This window comes from Filicampus tigris, chromosome 4 (assembly GCF_054856515.1).
Source record: "Filicampus tigris isolate MCC_2025a chromosome 4, RoL_Ftig_1.0, whole genome shotgun sequence".
In the NCBI taxonomy this organism is placed as follows: domain Eukaryota; kingdom Metazoa; phylum Chordata; class Actinopteri; order Syngnathiformes; family Syngnathidae; genus Filicampus; species Filicampus tigris.
The window spans coordinates 6783055-6802131 of NC_141220.1; the positions used below are offsets into that span (position 1 = coordinate 6783055).

Sequence of the window (19077 nt, forward strand, 5' to 3'; positions counted from 1 at the left end):
TGACTAAGGTTAGCTCAAAGCGCTCCTGGACCAGAAAACCATAAAAGATTATGTTTATAACCTCCGAGGTGTCCCTGTATTGCACAAGCAACCGGCAACATTTCCTGACAACCAATTACCACCCATTTTGTACCATTTGGCAAGAAAAAATGTAGCATTAGTAAAAGTATACACCCACAGACAATTAGACAAAGGGACTCAACCGTAGCGGCAGTCTGATTCTCCTCCAATTGATGTCAAACTGTCGTAGGAACATGCCATTTTCTAGCATAAGTCACACCCCCACCACTGAAAACATTATTTTAAGTTGTGACTCCTGCAATATAACGTTTTTAAAACTGAAGTGTAGTTTTGTATTAGTGTGATTGTATTCATGCAATCGTTTTTTTATGCTGCAGGAGATGAATTTGGTTTTAAATTACATGCAGGGCAACAACTACATCAGTGAAACAAAACCTTCTGATTACTGAATGACCAACAATCACGTGGAGAAATAAACAGCTTCACAATTATGCTCACCGTTTGCACGATAAAATACTATTTGTATCATGTCTTCTGAAGATACATTCATATTTCATCTGCTTTTGTTAAAGGTTTTAAATAAGTTAATATTTGCTTAGAAATAAGTTGGTTTATTATTGTCAAATTCATAGTGAAAGCTGTTAAAACTTTGTGTTAAAAAAAAATGTGTGAGAGTAAGACCTTCACCTTTTGGTGGATCGTTATTGCCTTTAGTAATATAAGCCCACCTGTTGTCAATAGCAGATCTTTGACGTTTCACCTCTTGAAGATAAGTTGTTGTCACCTCGTCGTAGTTGGTGAATGAACTCCAAAACACTTAAGCCTTGGAAGACTTTTGTCTTTTTACTATATAAATATATACGCTTAACAATTTGTTGTCTGTAAAGGACAAGACAACTCCATTAAAGCAAGAAAAGTACGCTTTGTGTACGGAGTTTTCTTTATTAGTTCGCTGGCTGTCCGCACTCACAATCACACCTAGGGGCAATTTAGAGAGTCCAATCAACATACCATGCATGTTTTTGGAATGTGGGAGGAAACCGGAGTACCCGGAGAAAACCCACGCGGGCACGGGGAGAACATGCAAACTCCACAAAGGGAGGCCGTGTCCGGGATCGAACCCACGACCTCTGAACTGTGAGGCGGACGTGCTAACCAGTCGACTGTTTTCATTCAGTTAAAAAAAAAAAAAAAAAAAAAAAAAAAAAAAAACGAAATTGATGGTAAATGTCCTCACCAACAACAACAACAAAAAAATTGAATAAGTAATCAAAGCTATTGAATCTAAGGATTTGGGGTTTTTTTTCCCATCTGAGAAAAAAAAAACACATCAAAAGAAGGGCAACAGTTTCAGTGAATGACCAAGACAGACATAGATTAGAGATGCTGTCGATCGGTTTGTCATATGCAATTTTGGAGAACTAGCATAGTAAATTGGTTCTCTGTCTATACTGTGTTGAAAAATGTCTGCTGCTCTGCTTCTGCTGATTTACTGGTGAATTCCTAAGTAGGTTTAACTGGGCTTGCTGGCTGCTAACAGTAAACTGGGTCACTGCTGAATTAAACACCAGTGCCTCAATTCTCAGTGCTGCTTCGCTGCTGTGCCAGAGAGGGCTCGGGTAGAAATTGTTATGGCCATCAAGTCTAAATAAAAAGCTGAGCCCAGGCGGAACAGAAAAGTATCCATTCTGTTCAGGAGACGTTATGCCAAGCATCACCAAAATAATGCCCTCCGTGAAAGCAGTACAAAAGATCATTATGTGCACTTTAACAAACCATCTGAAAGCCAGCTTCCATGTGTTTTCTTCTAAGGATCACGAGAAGATGGAATTGTATGAGTCCGGACAGAAAGAGAGCCGGACAAATGAGCCCCAACCCAAAAAAGTCTTATTTGTTGACTTCATGGAGTGACAGTTTGTTAGTCTGCTTTGGAAACAAATTTCTTTTTCTCAAATATAAGCAAAGTTTTTATTTATACTTATATATATCCATCATCTATACCGCTTATCCTCACAAGGGTCGCGGGCAGAGCACACAGAGACAAACACATCTGCACTTACCATGCATGTTTTTGGAATGTGGGAGGAAACCGGATTACCCGGAGAAAACCCACGCAGGCATGGGGAGAACATACAAACTCCACACAGAAGGCCGGGTCCGGTTTCAAACCCACGACCTCTGCACTTTAAGGCGGACGTGGTAACCAGTCATCCACCGTGCCGCCTATATTATGCAATGATACTTAAGACTGAGCCATGAGCCAAGAGAGGTGTCAGGCCTTGGTCTCAACCTTGATCAAAAATCCTGAGTCTGCACGGTCCGAGACCGACTAAAATGTAAAAATGCCTTTGATTCCAAAACGAGACCGAGACCCTTAAAAAGTGGTCTCAAGACCGGTCTCGAGACCAAGACTGATCTCGAGAACTACAACACTATTTGTTATTAGCGCAACTGAACAGTTTGTACTAAACAAAGGATTATAGTTGGAGATGTGGTCATCAAAGGAAAGTTATTATTTAAATAGACCCCTACAGTTTGTTTTTGTAGAGAAAACAACCTGCTCAAATAATATTTCTGAGTAAGATAACACAAAGTTATACTTTTCAGCTTCATCTGCCTTCCTGTCTATATTCCCTTCACACACACACACACACACACACCCACACACGCACACACACACACACCCCCACACACCCACGCACACAAGCATGCACTCCACTCTTGAGTGTTCACCTTTAACTGTCTCTCCAGAAGACACTGCCTCCCTTGGTACTCATCAAGCAAAGATTCAAAGCCCTAGTAACGTCACAACTTGTAACGCTGGGACTGCCTAACACTGACTATAAAACATGTGCTGAAAGCACAACTTCCTTGCTGTAATTAGAGGTCCTTAAAAATACTTATCCTACACAAAGGGCACAGCAGAAGGAGGAAGGAAGCCTACATTCAGCAGCACATTTGAGTTCAACCCCTTTGCGAAGCTGCAGTCCCTGTGGTTTTCTACTGTGCTGCAGTGGCCCCATAGCTCAACCTGCTGCATCCAGTCAAGCACACTCAAGGACAAGCACACTTTGAGGGCAGGGAAATGAATATTTGATATCTAGCTCTGCATCATGTGGTGAGACAATCGGTCACATGAGCAGTGAATCCAGGAAAAACCCCTCCCTTGCTGCAGTCCACCAAGCAGAGAAATTCTCTTAATGGATGAATGAAATAAGAAGAAAAAAAAAGCAGATGTGCATTTCAGGAATATTGAAATAAAGGGTCATGGCAATCATAATGAATGATTCTCCAACATATTTTTAGTTATTGATGAAAGAGTTTAAGATTTACCTATAGACTGTGATTGAAAAGAAAAGAAAAACAACTCTTAGTATTACAATTTGAATTTTTGGTTGTGGTGAATACTGGTATTTATTTACGTTACTCACCTTTTCCAGCTAAGGGTAATAATTTTAGCATTCAATGAAAAGACTCTTGCGGTCTTCCCGCTCACAGCACTGGTCAGATGTGAGGCAAACTTTAAAGCGGAGATGACCTGTGAAAGACAATTTCAGTCTGATCATGGGAAAATGTAATTTTATTATTTGCAAGTCTCTCAGTTTTTGCTCCTCTGTTGATTCTGTTAGCTCCTCCCACTAGGGTTTTATCAAGGAGGTGAGGAGCAAGCAAGGGTCAAATGGTTGGAGGAATAGGATGTTCTCTAATATAACGTGTTTCACACATGAATTGTCTCTTTTGCTGAGTTATTACAGCTGCTCAAACATATGTCCGCAGCAGCTTTCTGATCAATAAAACAATATTACTTAGATCGTTATGGCTTCGAGCCTTGATCCTTGCTCCGCTGTTTGCACACTTCAGACAGTTGATGTCCTCAATAATATAAGGGAGTCGTAAGGGAGCCTTTTGCCAACAAAGCATTGAGCAGTGAGGAGGGGTGCATTTAAACACTTGAGACACAACCGCTAAATGTATTGTTTAAGTCAGGGTTTGTTAAATATACAAACCACAATTCCAATGAAGTTGTGATATGGTGTAAATCAGAAATTAAGAAAGAAGACAACGGTTTGCAAAAACCTTTCAACCTATATTCAGTTGAATACACTGCAAACACAGGATATGTTCAAAGTGATGAACTGTTTTTTTGGGTTTTTTTTCAAATATTCACTCATTTTGAATTAGATGCCTGCAACACATTCCGAAAAAGCCGGGGCAGCGGCATATTTACCACTGTGTCATATCATATTTACTTTTAAAACACTCAATTAGCAATTGGTAACACTAATTGTACACTGTAAAAAAATGGAGTGATATATGTTTCTGGGAAAATCTGGGAAAGTTTTGTTCACTCAGACATTCTAAGTAAATTTTACTTCCATATTATAAGTTAACTAAACAAGAATTACTCAAGTAACATTTACTTTCAATTACCTATTAAATATTATTTATTTACATGTATTATTTTCTAAAAAATTACCAGCGGTGTCAAGTCCAGGACCAGGAAGTAAAAATCTACTTATGACGCAGCATCCTCCCAACCTCTGGGTTGGGAAACAACCCACTGATCCATGCCGCCCACCTTCATGGCCAGACCAAACCCAGCCACAGTCTGGCTTTTGCCACAGGTCTTTCTACTCTGGGAGCTCATTCTGTAAAAGCACCTGTAGCTAAAGCCAGACTGTGGTTGGGTTTATACTTTCTGGACCTGAATCTGTCACCACTGTTAATAACTATGACTGGACTAGGTTAAGTTATATGTTAAATCTTAGTTAAAAACCACTATTTATCTCTTGCAATCACATAAGTTCAATTATTAAAGTATCATGAATATAAAAACAAAAAAAAAGAAGCAGTTGTGGTTAACCAATGTGGGAAAACAACCTTACTTGATGTAAACAGTTGTAAAACTAAGCACATTTTCTGAGTAAATCTTAACAGATAATTCCATATACATTTACTTTGATAAATACAGTAACGAAACATTACAGGTAAAATTCAACTAGTATTAAAGGTTTACTTAATTTTTTTTTGAAGTAAATGTAGATAACTGAAAAACTGTCATGAATATAACTATGAAATCAAAGTAATATTTACAGGGCAAAAAAATCAATTTTTATCAGTGTAGGAGCTTTGTAGGTGAGATTCTTTTCCTTTCTTGTGTGAGGTACATTTCAGTTCCTCAACAGTCTGGGGACTCCGTTTTCATATTTTGCACTTTAAAAGGCACCACGCATTTTTATGGTCTGCAGGTCATCCTAGTGCAAGTTACCCATGCCACGGACACGAACACACACCCATACCATTACCGAAGCTTGCTTTTGAGCTTTGTGCTGATAACGATCGGAATGTTTGTTTTATGCTTTGGCCCAGAGGACACGACATCCATGATTTCCAAAAACACTTTGTAGTGTGGACTCGTCAGACCATAGCACACTTTTTCCACTTTGCGTGAGTCGATCAAGCAGGCAGCTTTCTGGGTGTTGTTAAAATGTGTTTTTCTCTAGATGTAGATGTAGCGATGAACTTTACATCTACAATAGTTTTCTGAAGTGTTCCTGAGCTGACATACCCATATCCTTTACATAATGATGCTGGTTTTTAATGCAGTGCCGCCTGAGGAATCGAAGTTCACAGTGCATTCACTGTCGATTTTTGGCCTTACATCAGAGATTTCTCCAGATCCTCTCAATCTGTTGATGATGTTATATGGACCATTGGTGATGCAATGCCTAAATTCCTTGGAATTGTACTTCTTGGAGAAACATTCTTAAGTATTTGCTCGCACAGTTCTTCACAAAGTAATGAATCTCGCCCCATTCTTGCTTGTGAACACCTGAGCCAAAATCTATAATAACTACAAAGTCATACTAAAGGATTTACTCCATTTTATGCTTTTCTGTTTTGTATAACAGCAATTCTGTTGTCATGTTGCATATTGTTCAGTAATACAATGATATCGGTGTGTCTCACTAAACCATTATCTTTGCAACAGTGAATCAAAACCAACAAGCTTGAGCAAGATTGTAAAAGCCCATAAACATGTTCCAAGTCACACAGCAGCACAGGCAAAAAAAAAAAAGAAAAACTTTAGATAAGATTTGGCTTCATCAAACGAGCAAAAATCCATGGCTGTTTTGTGAGCTTTTCAAGTGCTTTCCAAAGGGCCTCGAGGTTTTGAAACATAATCGACATTGTGTTCCTGCCGAGGTACTGACTCAGACAGGCAGCAGGAGTTTGGCTGGTTTGTACTTGACTGAAAGCCTGGCTGGATTGATTTCAAGGTAGCTTGAAAAGGGATTGACGACAGCAGCCGTGCTCTGTATTTGTACTTGTATTTGGTAGGTGCTAGGTAGGATGCCTGTGAATATTCTCATTCGGCCAGGTCATTTCATTCACTGGGCATTGAATCGATTGAAAATGGACTGTTCTGGTTGAGGTTTCGCCTCTTGAGCAGGCTTGATCAGTTCATACAATTAGGTATAGTTACGACAGCACTACCCTGAGTGGGTGTGGAAAGGATGAAGTGGATGAGAAAGAGAAGAGCGACAGACGCAACAATCTTGTAATTCCTTCCATATTTATCAAGTCTGTCTGAGAAAAACAGAAGGATTATCTACTAAAACAACATTCCGGTACACTTCAAACTTGGTAACACCCCGAGACAAAATCTGAAGCACCCCAAAAAGCAATCTGGTTTATTCAGTCAAGTGCAATGAGGAATGCACAGTTACATATGTTGCGGAAACCAAGCAACCATTGAGCAGGCGCATGGCACAACACAGAAAAGGGATAACTCCTCAGGTTAAAACTCAGCTCTGTACCCCAAAGGGTAGTATTAGATAGGAGTAAATGTCAATATTTCACAAAAAAAACATTTTAAGAATAAACTGTGTCAAAAGATTTAACCACACTAAACACAACAATTTCATAGACAGATGATGTTCCAAACAGTCATTTCTCAAAAGGGCAAACATTTTGATAGAAAATTATGCCTTCACAAAAATGTTGATGGATTGGTGATGTCAGAGAGGTAATAATTTAACGAAACATGTGTTTTATATTTTTTTAGTGGTTGGAGAACATGCAAACTTTAGAAATGCTCGAGCGATCCACATGCCCAGTTGCAGTTTCCGTGCATATTTAGTGTGGCCCATCATGAGAATGCCTCCTGCTCCGAATGATTCATAGGGATGTGTTTGTTTTTTAAAGAGGATTCTTTTTGGATCTGCCCCCATAACTGAGAAGAACCTTTACGTGATTATCAGCTCGAAGGCAGTCACCCACGATTCTTACGACATGCAAATTGAGACAAACTGTGTTTCCTCAAACTGAAAAAAAGGCACATTTCTGCCTTGCCTATTGGTTGTTTCAATTCTGTAGATCAGCAAAAACAAATGACACATTTCACAAATTTATCTGATTGAAAAAAAATTTACTGACCAATACCAGCCCTGCCTCTCAGCTCTACTGTTAAACTAAAATGTCATTTATCTCATGATAAGCAAACACAACCATTCTCATAAGTCTTATTGTCAGCAGTATAAATGACATCAACAAGTCATAGTTCCTCACAATTAAACTGTCAATTATCCTGATTGGTGAACTAGTGCTGCAGTGAGTGGAAGGGAAACAAAGAAAGAAACAGCAAGTCTCAAAATAAGTGGTTTTGCGCAGTTTGCAAGGTAAACTGCAAACTATAATATAACTATGTGTCATGCCGCTGTAAAATGGCTGTTCTGATTAATGAAGTGGAGCATGTAAAGAGCAGATTGGAATAGATCATGTCACACAGGTGACCAGAGATCTTCAGTCACAATCATTTCAATCAAAATGTCAAAAAAGTCTCCATGTAAACCCAGCTCAGCGCAGGGGCTGATGAGGTGTGTAATTTAGACCACTTTGTCCTGCTTTTAAAATCAGGTACAATTATCTGACACTCTTAAAAAGTTAACTTACTAATAATGTTTCCCACCAACTAAACTGTTTGAATTTATTTCCCGATCTAGATAGTCATTGGGCTTCTTCTCGAGGACTATTATCTAACAAACAAAGCACTTAAACTGAATTTGATTGTGGGTGGGAGTATTGTGAGTGGATTGACTTGTTTAGAGCTGTTTAACCAAGATAGCATTTAGCTGCCAACTTCACGCAGGTCGGTCACGTAAATAGAGCCTGCCAGGGGAAATCACAAGAATATTTAAGATTGCTTTTTAACGCAATACTATTGCTTTTTATTGTCAAACGTTTGCATTAAAATCCAATAAGTTTTCAGTTTTTATTTAGTCCTTTTTAAAAGATTTCTCGCCTTCCGTCTGGTACGGATGGACAATCTCTTCCGTCCCTGTGGGAATGCTCATCTCTGATTATTATGTTGCATGGTAACATGCTAGATGCTCAAGTCAAGTTGCATAAAGCCTGTTAAAGCCTTTTTGCATTTAATGCTTATGTTTGTGATCCAAGAAACGCTAAGTTTAAGTTTAAATTTACATTTGTTCGAAATTTCACCCCCAGGAATCTTTCTACACAATAAAATACAGTCTGCTGCTATGCGCCGTGTGAATTTAAGAAATAAAATCTGTTGGGTATATAAAAAAGGAAACCAATTGGTTGTTTGTTATTCAATGAGATATATTGTGTAAAAATATCATTTACCGGAATACACAATTATTCAATATCATTTTCAGTTGGATACTTGAATACTGAAATATTTGGCAGATGCAGTCCATTATATCATCGTATTTTTATTTTTAAGAAAACCCTTGCTTCAGGTACCTGGAATTAAACTGAAAAAAATTGCTCCTCAAAATGAGTAATTTGCTCCTCAAAGTTGTGATTAGCAAAATTTCTCCTCAAAGAAAACATGGTATTTCAAACCTCAAACAGAGATGCTTGCAAACAAAAATCTTGAACTAAATATGCCAGTGATACTTTGAAGTCCTCTCATCATTGTCTTGTGTGTGTGTGTGTGTGTGTGTGTGTGTGTGGGTGGGGGTGGGTGTGTGGGTGTGTGTGTGTGCGTGTGTCTCCTTCAGATGATGGTAAACTCTCTCTAGATGAGTTCCAGGCTTTCTTCTCTGATGGCACGCTGAACGAGGAAGAGCTGGAGAAGTTGTTTCATACCATCGACTCTGATAACACTAGGTGAGAACAGATACTGCATGCCTCTTTGAGTACACTCACACTTTGTCCAGTTGCTATATACTGTGTTGAACCACAGTTGGATTCTGTTCCTAATACACAGCTGGCCCCTTTATAAGTACGTCATCACATAATGATACAACACACATATGCTGACATACATTATCTTAATGTGTCTTTGGGGTCAATAAAATTTAAAAACACAGATTGTATCTTATTTAAAGCGGTTAGTTTTTAGTGATAATGCTAGGTGGCATTTATTAATCGAGCTGCATACACAGGATTTTAAGGTGGCAGCAGAAGGTGAGGTAGGCCTACTTGAGCATAATATGCAGCACTCAAATTGGCCAAAAATGTGTTTCTTGCTTGTTGCGGGAGGGCACTGTTGTGGTGTGGTTTTATGTGATGTTTTTGAATCAGTATCATCCTGAAGTATCGGTATCTCTGTGAATGCAAGCAAAGAGTTCTCACTAATGTTTTGCTAAGCTCCTGCCATTTACACTTGCTACAAAGTGAAACAGACAGCGATTTGTTTTTTCATGTTCTTCTTGTTTTTGCACGGTTATAAATACACCAGTCATTATTCAGTCAATTGTAGTTGCTCCTTGATTGACTCTCATTAAATCAATGTATTGACCAAATATGGTGAGCTAATCAAGCCCATCTGTTCTGCAATCAGGAGAAGTGATTGTGTGTGACTGTGATCAACATTGGCCGTGATTTACACAGCAGCCATTATCTTTAAAATGTCGAACATTTCTAAATGAAGCTGACAGACCCGAATCTTTTCACCACTGTTGTTTAAGTTTAGAATCAGATATTATGTGTGCAACAGTGCTAATCACGACTATACACGACATATTTGTCAGTGGGGTAAATGGGGATGCAGACTGTTGACGTTGCCATTAACACATCTGCCTGATTGAAGCAGGTGTATTATTAATCTACTCCTTTGCGGTGGGAGTAGACAAGAAAGATTCTCATCATTTCATTTAAGTGCGCGTGACACACCAGGACTCGGTATTCCCATGGCAAAGCTATAAAGGCATTGATTTGTTCAAATAAAATCTGAAATGACAGTGTAAGCATTTCCTGAGACAGCAGGAAATTGATAAATGTTTTAATGAAAAGGAATGAGCGCATGGAACAACTTCACACCCCACTTGTCCCCATTTGTCTATGTCATTCTTTCTTCCCATCTTTACCAATGTTATTAGAGGGATTAACAGAACATATATATTAAATGATTTCTTACGGTGGGCGGCACGGTGTTCGACTGGTTAGCACGTCCGCCTCACAGTTCAGAGGTCGTGGGATCGATCCCAGCTCCGGACTCCCTGAGTGCCTACGTGCCTGTGTGGGTTTTCTCCGGGTACTCCGGTTTCCTCCCACATTCCAAAAACATGCATGGTTGAAATGCAAGTTGATTGGACACTCTAAATTCCCCCTAGGTGTGAGTGCGGTTGTTTGTTTGTCTCTGTGTGCCCTGCGATTGGCTGGCAAGCAATTCAGGGTGTCCCCCGCCTACTGCCCCGAAGACAGCTGGGATAGGCTCCAGCACGCCCGCGACCCTTGTGAGGATAAGCGGTATAGATAAGGGATGGATGGATTTCTTCTGGTCAATCATCAATAAATTGCTACGTTTCGTCTTGTAGTTCACCCAAATGACAATGCAACAGAGCAATAACTCACGGGGTGGGAGGTTGGTCAATCTTGTTGGTTTTTGCTCTGCCCCTGTCTAGACCTGGATCAAATTTGGTAGTGCACATAATTACAATATTTACTTCTCCAAGTGGCTTCATACTCTGTGAAATATCGCAATGAAAAAGTAATTTTATTTTTGGAGCGTTTCATGGCATTTGTATTATTTACTGAACAATCATTCGGGTACTGAACAGATGGTGTCTTTCTTTCCATCTCCTCCTCTGCCTTGTCATCAGTTACAATTTCTCAGTCTTTGGCTCTGCTTTAATTCTTTTTTTTTTTTTTTTTTTAATTCTCCATCCATCCATGCCTCATCCCATTTTGATCACTTTCTTCCCTGCTCCGGCAGACACACAATGATTCAGACCTGACCCTTGCCAAGTGTGCGTGTGTTTGTATTTGATATTGAAAGCAAAAGCCTGTCCTTTCCTGACCCTACTCTTGTCCTTCCTTCCCTCTTTCCTTCTTACCTTTCCCACTGCCGCTCCTATGATGTCCTGTGGTGCGATAGTAATGTTGACACTAAGGAACTCTGTGGTAAGTATAATATATGCACACACGTACACCCGAAAATGCGCGCTTCGTTTCGATCAAGGGTGTCTACACCTTTTCCACGGAGTGCTGCATACAGAACAATGGTGGTCACTTTGACACTCTTCACATTTACCGGTAGTTTAGCAAACACACTAAAACCAATCTGTCAGTGAACGTAAAGGTAAGCCAAGCGATTCTAAATTGTTTGCCAAATTTATTTATGCTACATTACATACACAGCTATAAGTGGTGCAACAATAAGTTTTTTCAGGACTTTGAGGTGAGCAATAGAATTATTGCACTTGCACAAGCTATATTTATCAGTAGCAGATCACATCTTCACATGCAGAAAAAAACAGAGCAGCGTAGCAACCTGACAATATTTAAAGTTTTTCCTGGAAGATTGTTTGTGTGCTATTATTCTTAAATCTTGACATGGAGCCAAAAGTGTAGTAAACTATCTTAACTATATTAATTTGACATTATTCGGTATAGCGCTACTAGGACACTCTAAAACAGTTGGCTTGAAAATAACACAATTTAGGATAAAAAAAATTGACTGATCCACTATTTGGGTCATTTTGTGTTTGTTTTTTTGTTTTTTTTTTTTACAAAACAGACGATTTTTTGCATTATTTTATAAAAACAGCCCAATTTTTTTGCACAAAACTACTAATTTTTGGGGTTGTTTTCTGCAAAAATAACCCAGAAAGTTTGGTCAAATTGACCCAAGTAGCGGATCGGTTCATTTTTTACCCAAAATTGTGTTACTTTTTAACCCAACTGTTTTTTGAGTAAAATGTCTATAGAATTTTAGTCAGATGTAGATTTTAAGTCACAGTATGTTGTTAAATTTACTCACAAAATGGTAGTAGTAATAGTAGCTGGAGCAGTAGTAGCAATAGTGGTAATAGTAGTAGAGGCAATTGCCTTTGGGCGGTTTTATGCTTTATTGTAAGTCATAAAACTCACTTACCCATTGACGATGTTCCAATTCCTCCGTTCAAACTACTTCTGCAGAAAGCAAATACTGTACAGTGAGAGAAGGACTGCAGTCCACTAAAAAGAGATATATGTGCTGCTGTTGGCGTAGATTACAGCAGACCGTAATCTGTCACGAGTGGCCAGTAAATGTAAAAATCATCAGTGTGTATTGGAATGATACAACTCCCCTCAAGAAAACCACATTACGTTCAATGTGTATAAAAAGAAACAATGTCGCAAAAGGTACAAATGTTGTCAGACTTGGGCAATAACATTGTTATATTGCATATTAAACAAGCAGATGTCCTCTCCACTTGTTTTCAAATACCGTATTTTCCGGAATATAAACCGCATCACTCTATTAAAAAAAACAAAAAACATATATATATATATATATATATATATATATATATATATATATATATATATATATATATATATATATATATATATAAGACGCACCTATCTATGTTGAAAAATAGCATTTTGCGTCATCGCTGACGTCGCATCTTGGGTAGGCACCATGTTGCGAGCTCACTGGAGGCCATGTGACTTCTGTTGTTAGGCACAACAAACTCGCTGTGTTTCTCGCTTGATTTAGATGGCCGAAATATATAAACATAATGAACCATTGCTGTGTTAGGGGGTGCGGCAATGCCACCCACTATCATGAAAGAAGAAAATTTAACAACGGACTGAGGTTTTATAGATTTCGTGCTTGGCGGAAGACGGGGGGAACACTCGTTTCTGGCATGTCAAAACGAAGTCTGATGGCTTTCTTATCGGCTGTAAGATGAAAACATTCCACCATAAACAACCTTCCGTCTTGGGCGAGAGTATGCTCCGTACATGTTCATAGAGGAAAGTTAAAAATAAAGTTTAGAATCCACTTTCTCTCTCTCTTTTAGTCACATAAGTGCATGCACTCAGTGAGTAAGGTAAAACGAAAGATGGAATGATCAATGATCACATACATTGTTAAAAAGAAAATAAGTTTGTTCGTTTGTGTAGCTTAAGTGGACGGTTCACAAGCAAACACACAGCATGTATTCTAGTCTAAATGACGGTGTTGTTATTGTTCACCGCCTTCATCATCTGCAAGTCCTGCACCTACCCGTTTGTAAATTGCACGTGAGAAGCTAAAGATTTATAATGTTTAAATTGCTCCTAATTACTCACACTACACACAAGGTACGCGGAAATACGCAAAAAGTAGATCTGGTTCGTAGCCCCACTCAGTTTTGGGAATTCTGTAGGGATCCAAACCATTTATAATGTCTATTTTTGCAAGATATCGGTCTCTGGCTTCACTGTCTAATTTATCCTTGTCAAGCCCCGTCAGTTTCTCGAAGAACAGCCGCACCGGTCTATAAGCCCCATGGTTCAAGACCTAGGAAAAAAGTAGCGGCTTATAGTCTGGAAAATACGGTATCATTACTGGTTAAGCCGTTATTATATGTTTCATAACAGTGACACTCCTCTTCTTCAAGGCCTTCTCCTATCCCTGAGTTATTCTTATAACATGTTACCAAATTAGATACACACGTGGACAAAATAGGTGGTTCCTCCTTCATTCAAGGAAAAGGCATTGTAAAGGATTTGGTCAGTGAAATGACTTTAAAAATGGCAAAAGTAGTGATAAATGAAAATGTGCTTAGCTAATCAGGCATTTCTTTTATCGGTGCAGTAATGCTGACATTAATGGAAGGGTACTAATAATTTGTATGCATTTATTTTTGTGTTAAGACTACTTTGCAAAGCACATGGGGGACTACGAGGGAGTTCTGGCCTCACTGGAGACACTCAACCTTTCCATCCTCAAAGCCATGGACTTCACCAAAAAGGTAATACAAGTGTCTGATGCCTTCAGGATAGGCAAAGAGGGTTTTTTTTTTTGCATAAATTGTTTTCATTATATTGCCTACTTTAGCATTCTGTCTGTGGCTTAGTTAGCCCTGTGAAAACAGAATACATGCAGACACACAAACACAAAGGAAAACACCCAAACAGCTGAGTTTAATTCAAATTCTGCAAGTCAATTGTATAATGAATGCGCTTATCCACCACATGACCACCAGAGTTCTGATGAGTGTTTGAGTGTACAAAGGAAAAACTGGATGAAAAACTGTTTAGACCCTCTAATAAGGTTTGTCAGTCAACACCAAGGAATTGCAAACCAGTGTAGTGATAAGTCACAACCCATCTTTTTCGGGTTTCTCTTGATACAACAGGATGCCTCGCTCGTCCTCAGAGAACATCCTCAGCCTTGTGTTTCACACCTCTAATGGCCTTAAGACAACAACAAAAAAAACAACAACACAGTACTTGGCATAAGGAAAGTGTATTCACACTCGCTCTTCTCACTGCCGCTGCAGGGTGCAAAGGCTGCAAAAATGCAAAATCCCTTTTCATACACAAACTGTATTTACCACATTTCTCACGCTGTGAAGGGAGTCTGGAAAGACATGCGTTCACATTGTGACTTTCAAATATCAATTTTGCCTCTTGAGCGTGTGTGTGTGTTGTGTGTGTGTGTATGCATGGCAATCAGTCATCCTAGTTTTTCCTATGAGCTATATATAGCAGCTGGGCCACAGCAACCTCCCATATCCAGTTGATGTTATAGTCGTTGCCTGTTCTTTGTTGTGTGTGTGTGAGAGACAGTGTCCATTGTCTTGGATCTGCTCTTATGTCTCCATATCTCTATCCACCAGCTCTACCTTAATCTTTCAGCTCTAGGCTACACCATAGCATTCATCCACGTACACACACAGACTCAAACAGCACAAAATGTACACATACCAAACACACAGTGATATGTCATTTGTAAACACATGTTTCATTGTTTGTTTCTCTTCCACTCACTGCAGCACTGGTTCAATCAGGAGAACTTGCTCGGTTTAATTGTGATGAACTGTGTCATTTTTATTAGTGATATGCCTTTTTTCCGGGTTGATAGAGATTATTAGTAGTCAAGGAGGCCCATAAATGATATTTAAAGAGATATTCATTTTTATTGAAAAAAAAAAAAAAAGATGAGATGGTGTCAAAATTTGGAAAAATAAAAACTCAAATACTTGACTTTGTTTAAATGCCTTGAAGCACATGTTTATTTAACAGCTTCTGTGACATCCATCCATCCATTATCTATATCGCTTATCCTCACAAGGGTCACAGGGAGTGCTGGAGCCTATCCCAGCTGTCTTTGGGCAGTAGGCGGGGGACACCCTGAACTGGTTGCCAGCCAATCACAAACAATCACACCTAGGGGCAATTTAGAGAGTCCAATCAACTTACCAATGCATGTTTTTGGAATGTGGGAGGAAACCGGAGTACCCGGAGAAAACCCACGCAGGCACGGGGAGAACATGCAAACTCCACACAGGGAGGCCGGAGCCAGGATCGAACCCATGATCTCTGAGCTGTGATGCGGACGTGCTAAGCTTTTGTGACATGTTAAAGCTTTATTAGATTTTTAAAATAGACAACTTTGTTTTAAAATTCTAACAAAAAGTGCAGAGAGCTCATGCTCATCTGCTTGCCTTGTTGTTAAATAATAACAAACATCTCCTTAAGGGTCAAATGTGTAAAATTTAGTGCCAATTAGTGGTGAACTAATAGAATGCAACGGCGTAAGCTCAAAGTATGTGCATTTTGAAGTATGTGCACTTCGGTGCCTCAGCGACACCACACGTTGCCAGTCTTCCACCAATTTCTTCAGCAGAGGTACAAGCAAAATGTCATCACAAACGACTTCTACTATTCCCTCAAGTGACAAAGTAAGGGCATTGCATTTGTTTCACATACTTGAGTCATGATGCGGAGGGACTACGTTCGCTAAGTTTGTCTTCTTCGGGTACCCGTAGTAGAAACATGGCAGCCTCCTGTAGGGGAGGTTCGCACTATGTAACATAATTAGAGATTACTTCAGCTATGATTATATAAAAAAATGTACATTGATGTGATAGAACATATATTTTGTATATTAATTAAATTAACAGTGGGTTTTAAAAATGAATGCGGTTGGCCAAACGTTTCGTCATGGACACATCACCTGATGGCTGTTAAGATGTTTCGTGGTCTTGCAGAGTCTTTGGGCCACCTTCAAAAATCACATGGCAGCAAAACAGACTGAAGAGTATAGACACAAATGAGTTAACATTATATGGTAATGTCCATTTACTTTAGACCTACATGGACAAATGAGAAAAACCGAGAGGTTTGTGCAAATCAATAGTCACATAATTTGGTGAGGCCCCCTGATTGTGTGCCAATTCCACTGACATTGTGGACAATAACCTTTCACATGAACACTTCAATGCACTCAGGGACAATTGACTTTTCATATCATCTTGCTTACATGTAACATTTTGGAGAATCGGCCTATTATTTGTCAAGCAGCTGACAAATGACACTCATTTGACTGAATGGAGTCAACTACGCTATTCACTTATCAAAAAAAAGTCACGTGCAGCTCATCACTCTAGTTGCCTTCACCTACTTCAACCAAAACGTGTTAAATACTGTGTTAATGAACCCGACTGTCCATGCAGCCCATGTGACCACAGGACGTCACACGAAATACAACTATAAGCTAATCTGTTTTAAAAATATGGAATAGAAAAGTCAAGTGGAAACCAAGTTAGGAGGTCTTTTTTGTCCTCAAAACAGGTTTTGCCTACCTTAAGCCCTTATCCCACTTCAAATTGTCCTTGCGACAACAAAAATCACCAAAACTGTTTGCGGACTATTGGCAAACTGTTGGTGAATGTCGAGCAAACGTTTTGCGAACATTTGCAACATTGAACGAACTCTGACATGAAACCAACATTCGCTGCCCTCGTAAACGCTTGCAATTGTTCGCCTCTCAGTGGGATAGGGGCTTTAGGGAAGTTTGACTCCTTCTTGCAAGCGAGGAGAAAAAATTTGCTGAAGAAAATTGTCTCAACTCTAACCAATCAGGTTCAAAGCCAGATGGTATCCCGTTTTAACAACATATCAATCAGTATTACGTCCTAGACAACACAGGCTGTTTTATTACTGAGTTGTGTTAATGCAACACTGGCCCATTTGCAGTGTGCAGACTTGAAACACTTAATGGTCCACACAGAACTGTGACCCTGCAAAAAAATACGGTTCGGAGGAAACTAAGATTGTCTCAATCTGCATCCTTTAAGATATATGTGCCACTGACTTCCAGCTGACAATCACATAAAAGTGCTTCTCACTGATGTGAGCAGAGCGTAAAGGAATCATCTTTAAAATATAGGATTCTTCCTCTTCTCATTGGTGGGCAAATACCCAACTATGAGTGAAAGCAACTCAGTGGAGACGTGCTTGTTTTAGTGTAGTTTTGTTTACATTCCGTACCATCTCGTTGTTGTGAGAAAATACATGAAACCCTGAATAAAATCTCCAAATCGAGACAGATATGAGGAGACGGTGGGGTGTGATGGTGTTAAAAGATGGAGCGTGTTATTAGTTTTCAAAAAGTCTACAGATTGTTCCTGAGCCTCTTAAGAGTCCAGTGACTTTTGATTAGGGGAATAAATATGGATACATGAGAAAAAAAAAAAGAGCAGTAGCGTAAAGGCGGCTCAGTACAGAGTAGAGCATAGGTCAAACTTTGTGTGTATGCATATGTGCAATAACCGTATGTCATCACAATAAAGATGACTTCCTCAATTCAGACTTTACAGGCGATTGTTTCCCTTGGAGAACTATGTCCAAAGTCTGGCCTGGGGGCCAAATACGGCCCGTGTTCAAATTTCCACCGGCCCACAGCCCTTGGCAAAAAAATAATAATGTGTGGCCCGTCAGTACTATTGACCACAATAGAAAATACACGTAAAAAAAAAAGCAGTTTTATATTTCAAAGAAGATGGCAGCAGACCTGTGACCACGCTCTTGGGTGCTTTCAGAAATACCTCCAAACACACCACTCTCAAAATCGTGTAAAATGTCAGATTGAACCCCTCGCTGCATGACCTTTGTGTGGCCCTTTCCAGCCCATTTCTAAAATAGAGACCCCTTTATGCTGCGAATGAAAGTTTAGCCTGACTCGCCAACGGAAACGCATTTAAAAATAGAGGCGGACCGACCTATAGACGGGTACTATTTTTTTCCCCCGGGAAAAAGAGGTGAATGACAACGGAAGGGTACTCACGCTGCAGACGGATGACTAATAAAGGATGCAAATGTTTTTGTACAATGCCCAGCTCGGCAAATCAGCCTTTATGCACTGTGAATTATTTTGATGTCAAGGTATCAATCGCCAGATGCGGCGTTGTTGCCTGAGGCTAAATTAAGAAGTTATAGCAGACAGCTAATCAACAAGTAATTAGTGTTATTTATAATGTCAAATAACCTTGTCATATTAGTACTGCTAGTAAATGATAATATGCATATTCCTAATTATGCATAAAAAAACTGCAGATAAGGGAGGAAAATATCAACTCAGATTGCATTTACCGATCGTGGATACTTATAATATATAATTATAAGTCTAAATATAATCGAATAGAATGTTATTGTCGCTGTCCCAGAAACAATGAAAATCAGTTCCCCCATGGAAAAAAAAAATCCCGGGTGCGCTCGGGACAGAGTTGCTTTGTCTGCCGTACTTCCGATTTACTTCCTCTTTTTCAAAGAGAAGTGCAGTAAAGTCGTTTGCGACACGTGTCTCCTTTCTTTCGG

The 19077-nt window shown here is 39.4% G+C and overlaps 1 protein-coding gene across 3 annotated transcripts in view; it reads left to right on the forward strand.

Annotated features, from left to right (window-relative positions):
* The window catches only part of necab2 (N-terminal EF-hand calcium binding protein 2), a 172427-nt gene that overhangs the window by 32659 nt on the left and 120691 nt on the right, over nucleotides 1–19077 (forward strand). For all 3 annotated transcript variants that reach the window (XM_086027938.1, XM_086027936.1, XM_086027937.1), the window contains exons 3-5: nucleotides 9054–9162; nucleotides 11375–11400; nucleotides 14128–14225. In XM_086027938.1, the coding sequence (XP_085884064.1) occupies nucleotides 9054–9162; nucleotides 11375–11400; nucleotides 14128–14225 (233 nt within the window). The remainder of the gene's footprint in view (nucleotides 1–9053; nucleotides 9163–11374; nucleotides 11401–14127; nucleotides 14226–19077) is intronic.